The sequence below is a fragment of the Mesitornis unicolor genome, unplaced genomic scaffold, assembly GCF_000695765.1.
Source record: "Mesitornis unicolor isolate BGI_N332 unplaced genomic scaffold, ASM69576v1 scaffold8136, whole genome shotgun sequence".
Taxonomy (NCBI): Eukaryota; Metazoa; Chordata; class Aves; order Mesitornithiformes; family Mesitornithidae; genus Mesitornis; species Mesitornis unicolor.
Window position 1 is genome coordinate 59788 of NW_010192922.1, and position 6000 is coordinate 65787.

General features: G+C 40.6%; 1 protein-coding gene across 1 annotated transcript in view; it reads right to left on the bottom strand.

Moving 5' to 3' along the window:
* PLEKHM3 (pleckstrin homology domain containing, family M, member 3) overlaps positions 1-6000 on the bottom strand; it is a 73510-nt gene that overhangs the window by 38102 nt on the left and 29408 nt on the right. The window contains exon 4 of the mRNA XM_010187283.1: positions 4050-4243. Within this exon, the coding sequence (XP_010185585.1) occupies positions 4050-4243 (194 nt within the window). The remainder of the gene's footprint in view (positions 1-4049; positions 4244-6000) is intronic.

The following is a 6000-nucleotide window of genomic DNA, read 5'->3' on the forward strand; positions in this document are numbered from 1 at the left end:
AAATGGTATCGGACAGAGAAAAGTAACAAGAGAGAAAATTTTCCATACAGTTTCTCACCACCATTCAGAAGATTTACTTACAGAGCAAAGGCACTCTAACGAGCCCTAATGTATAAGGGAATGTGCTGCAGAACATTTACCTTGTGTCACTGCCATCTACCTAAAATACCTGGGCTAGCAACACCTGAACTGCTAGTTTAGGTGTATCACTATGACAGTGGAAAGCCCAAAGAGAGCTCCAAGGTTGACCTGGGTTAGCCTACACCCTACAGTAGACATGGAGGTGGCCTGAAGACTTCCCAAAAAATCATTCTAACAACTCCTTGGCCTGAAAAGCCTTCAGCCATGACAAGAACAGAGGAAAAGAGGCTGTGCTATAAACACACAGTGTGTTTTATGTCTAAAAATAAAAGGAAGAAAGCAAAACCAGAAAAAACTTGCATCATTAGCATGGCTTCACAGAATAACCTCATTATTTAATGGACTTGGATATTCTCGCTCTTTCCCAGCTATCAGTTTTATTGACTCCACCTCATTTGTCTGTGCCATTCATTCATCATCCCATAACCTGCAGGTGGTGGTGGGATCCGTACAGCTTCACTCGTACTACTTCTCTGTTGGCTCTAGGTTTCGGTCTTGTATGTTTCTGCCTGAACAGCATCCACACAAGCAAGGCAACCAAAACAAGGGAGAACTTGTTGAGTAAAGACATTTGAGGCAAATTATGTTTGTTGCAATACTGAGGTGACAGCCATAGCAAACTAGGCATAACAACATCCCTTGTAAAACAGCGAGCTCAGCAACAGGCTCAAAGTCTCAGGTGGCTAATCTCAGAGGAAAAGTGCTGATACGCACTGGTGGAGGGCCTTATTTCTCCTCTCAGCCAAGTCTGAGTTCCTTCATTTTTTTCTCCTTTGCAAATATAAAAAGATCTCAGAATCCAGTGGAGCAATAGGTGAGAACAAATCATTATAACTGATGAAGACCACCTTTTATTGTGAGCCTTCTAGATACTTTCAGGATTTCTTCTGCTTCTTTTCCTTTCTCCCTTCCTTTTCTTCTTCCTTTCTTTCTACTTGGTTACTTGCTTCTTCAAAGTCCACAATGTGGTTCAGCCCTGTGCTCTCTCCTAGATGCCAAGTTTCAAAGTTCTCAAAATACCTATCTATGCACACCAAACATTATTAATAACACTTCCACATTTAAGCCAACTGGATCCTGAGCTAACCTGGTTTATAGCCATCTGGAATTCTTCACAAAAAGTGACTTGTAGGCACTGTAAACAGTTTTGTCTTCCCAGACGACACCAAGCGTTTCCAACCTCATTGTCATCTTCATTTTGTGATGTGGGTTCAAGAGCAAGGTACAGATTTAAAAAAGATGATAATACATGTAGTATTAATAAAAGAAACCTCAGAGTGATCTGCTTTTCCCTAATAAGGCAGGCTCTATCAGTGTCCCAAAGGCAGCAAGGTGCCAATACAATTAATCAGTCTGTTTTTAGTTCTCCCTAGACAGCAATATTAACAGCTTGTTTCAGTCTGTTTATATGGGTCTGACAGGTCTTCAAGATGCTGTGTTCACTTTCCTGTGATTAATAGTCATTCACATACTAAGGTGAAGACCAAGGAAAAAGAATGTTTTTAGAGCAGAACAGATAACTGGATTCTCTCCCCCAGCCTTTCATTTCTAACTAGGAAACTACTAAATTTAGGAATGCTGTCTCACCATATTGTTTAAACTCCTCCTTTTCTTGCAACATACCCATGTGATGAGCCAAAGGGAAATTTAAGTCACTTATTTTCTTTGTTTGCTTTTCAGCTGTGCTCTATAAAGCCATCACATTGGTAGTGAATGTCTGCACATTGTGATACTACTTGCAGAAAGCAAAGCCTTTGGGATGAGTTCTGAGGAAGAAACAACTCCTAGGAAAATATTTTTTCTTTTTTTCTTCCTTTCCATTTCTGCAAACCTCTTAGAGAAGATCCGAGGGACTAACTGAGCATTAAACCCACCTGAAGAGAGACTTCACAGACCAAGAAGGAGCTGGACTCTAAGGTGTGTTTTGTACATTCCTTCAGTGGCTTTTAGAGCACTTTTAACGAGTCCCATCAAACTGGAGATGCTTCCCCAGTACAAAAGCAAACCCGTCTTGAGCTGGAGACCTCCTCTCTACCACAAAAAACTTTAATTGGAGACAGCGTGAAGGAACCCTCAGATAAGAAAAGGGAGCATTTGGAGCGTATTTCCCAGTTTCCCCTCCTGCCATTCTGGGGGTTTCATTTTGATATAGGGAGTTTTTTCTCTCTCCTCCCCATCCTAAGAAAAGATCGTGCACACATTTCTGTGCTAGTTTTTGTCTGTTCCTCTTCTTTACTCAGCACTTGTCATCTCTCCTTTCTGGAGGTAGGTTTTGGGCTCCCTCTTTGTCCTGATTTCTTCATTAACTCTTAAACTTCCCAAGATCCCTTCCTCTTTCAATCTCCTTCTCCTGGCTTTCCCTCATCCCTTTGTCTCTAGTCCATTGATTTCTCTGCTTAGGCCTCCTTTGATCTCTCTTCTTTCATTCTTTTACCCAAGTCCATTTAGTCTCGTGCCTCCTCCTGTCTATTTTAATCAGGGCATTCTTTTCTTCAGCATTAATCACAAAGCATAATTTCTTTTCTGCCACTTTTTCTGAATGGCAGCCTTCACAATTCTTATTCTCCTTTTGGGTTTACTACAGTTGAAGAAGATGGCATAGGAAAGTTATTATAGGTGAAGAGTAAAACAGCTCTGCAAGATAATACCATCCTCTAGAATAAAAGAAAAACAATCTTAATTTTTAAAATGCTGTAAGCTGCCCTATCAAATAATAGAAACCGAGCAGTAAGACACAAACACTTATTAACACAAAGTGGGTCTGACACAAGAACTCAGCAGTGCTCTCCAGAAGCTTGTTGCTATATCCTTCTCTTAGCTGCCTTATGTAGTTCATCAAAGCAATGACATTGCTTATGTACTGAATAGCAGACGGCCTCACTCCTCACCTGGGATAAAGACTCCAGTGCATAGAATTCAGGTCCTCCACAGCTAAAACAGCACACTCAAAATACAGTCACTGATATCACCTGCTTTCCTGCCCTTCAGCAGCTCGTAATTTCGAAGCACTGGCTCTCCTATTTGTGGTCTTCCCTTACTTACAGACTTTGGGTACAAAAATGGTTACAGATGCATTTACCATCAGGTCAGTAGCATGTGTCTCACAGTATGGCATGGGCAGAGACACCTCCCCATCTCTTTTGATGATCCACAACAGAAGTAACTTGGCTTTTTTATGGTCGCAACTGTGGTTTGATGGTTTTAAGACTGTTCATTTTTAGCTTGTTAGGAAAATGCAGCAGCAGCTGAATGGACTAAGATACAGCACTTCTAAAATGAAGTTCACTTTTTATAAAACTACTGTTTCCACCGCAGAAATCTCAATATGAAACTCCTTCTGCTGTTCTGTGATCACCTGTTTTCCAATAAACAAAACAGTGCAGCCATATCATGGATGAAAAAGACAGTGGCTGAGCAAGAGCTCACATAAATCATATGCTGGGTTACATACCAGGGTACTACATCCGGCCTCTGCCTTTGAGAGAGATCATATCACAGAAGAGGGGAGAAGCACTCGACAGGCTTCCCTCATGCTTTGCCATACTGTGTGGTGTTTCAAAGGTCCCAACAGTGGTTACCACACTGCGATGACATGACAGGGAACGTGACATATCACACCTGAGTGAAAATACTCACACACAGCCAGGAAGCCTGAGGGAGAGCAAAAGATGCTCACCACAATGTGTGACCCCTGGGTTAATAGTTTTCAACAAGAAAAGACATTCAGATCCTGTAAAACCATTTTCTTGGGCAGCAGATAACCCAGCCACCCAGGAAAGTCAGATACAAGCACATCTTTCTAAATGGGTAACACCTTCAAAACTAGATTGTGAGGGAAAAAAACAAAGGAGAAACTGAACACAACGAGGGAACTACATCCTTGTGCTGTGGCTGTCTGTGGTTCCTACCTTCGACGCAGATCTTCAGCCACTGCTGCTCTGCAGCTGAACAGATAGGCTCGGAGAGATTTTAACTGCTGTCTCAGGCGGACAACGGTTGCCAGAGGCTCAGCATGCTTGTACAACATGGGATTCTCCTGCTGGATATCAATCAATGGCTCCTCATAAACATATTCCAGGAATTCTTTGGCTTGCTTTGATACCTGAAAAATAAAGCAACCAGTTTAGCTAAGCTTTTCTCTCAACTCTTTTAAAGCAAATCTTCCCCCCTATGATCTGTCCACAGTTCTCTGCATCTGAAAATTTAGTCTGTTACCAATTGCAGATGAAGACAGAGCTGAGAGATCCAACTGTTTCTGCTTATAGTCAAGTCAGACTTCATCAAGACCACTTAAGTGGAGTGTATGAGATAACTGCTTACCTACTCAAAGTACAGAGATGCTTGCAGCAACACAAGTTTTCACTGCAGGGTAACAAAGCTTACTAGATTTTCAAGTCTAAAAACTGATTACCAGGTTTCTTCCCTGTTAATATTTTTTGTTTGTTTGCTGTTTTCTTTTTGGCAAGAAGTAATTGATTAGGTAAGTGCCAAAGCAGGACATTAGAAAAGGAAACATACGCACTGCAAATCCAGTCACACGGTACTACAACACGGTATCGAACTCCAGTGTGACGTACTACTCCCATTTGTTTCATGCTCAACCAGTATGGTTAAAACGATGTAAAAAAAAAAAATAATCAGAAGCACATCTATCAGGTTGTTTTTTAAAATTAAGATAAATAAAGTTGAATTCTACTGGTATTACTCACTCCCAATGTTTCATCTGCAAGAAATTTTTCCTACGTCTTTTTCATGGTAGTGCTCTGTTCTATTTCCACCTGCAAAGAGCTACTGTAATATTGATAAATTAATGGGAATTTTGTTCAGACTAGAAAAGGTACTTCTATTTCTGAGGTGAAAAGGCCAAATTCCCTCTCATTCCTTATTTCTGCACTTTATCACAGCTGGAACAGAGAAAATGGGATTACATGAAATGAGTTACAAATCACTTGAAACTGTGCTATATAAATACTATTTGCTCCACAATTCAACTAGTTCTCCTGGACCTTTGTATCAGTGTTTACTCTGAGCTGAGGGAGGGATGAATTAGGCTAACAAAAGGAGAAAGGGCACATCATAGCCTCTTGAGATTTAGGATGTTATTTCCCTTCTGGTGCTGTGGAGTAGGACGTAGGTAAAAGCAATACACAACCTTATAAACAGCATCACTTCCAAAACAGCACAAGTTAGTAGCTACAGGATACACTAGCTACTTACAGCAAACACTAGCCCCAAATATAACCGTCTCACAATGCATAATAAAAATATAAGAAATAATGCCAAGGCCAGCCTTTCCACCAGTAACTATACAGATAATATATAATTTTAAATACAGCAGACCATAACTCCACAGGTTTCCCAGGCCCAGAAACTTTATTAAACATCTCACCTATTTGTATTAAACATCCTACGCTTTTTTTTTGTTTCCTAAATAATCCACACACAAGGAATTGTGCTGTCTGAATGGAAGCACAGGTAACACACTGTGCAAAGAGCGGCACAGGGAACTTGGATTTGGTAGAATAAAATTCTACAAATATTTCTAAGACTAGCAACGTTGATGTTTTATTAGACGTGCTAACTGCAATGCAAAAAAAAGAGACTGCAGTTAAACAACCTGCTTTTAAAATCAGTAAACTATTTGGCTGTAATATCTCAGCAATCCCCTGATAACCGCTGTATTGATAGTAAATATTATTCCACTTCCACCCATGTGCAAATTAAGCCACATATTCCCTAGAAGGAGTGATTCCCCAGGAGGCACATGAATGTTTGGTACAACAACTAGTACTTCCTACCAAGAGGACCTGGTGCCCAGTGGTCTTTGTAGTCTTACTTCCATGCTTCAAAGTCCTGCTG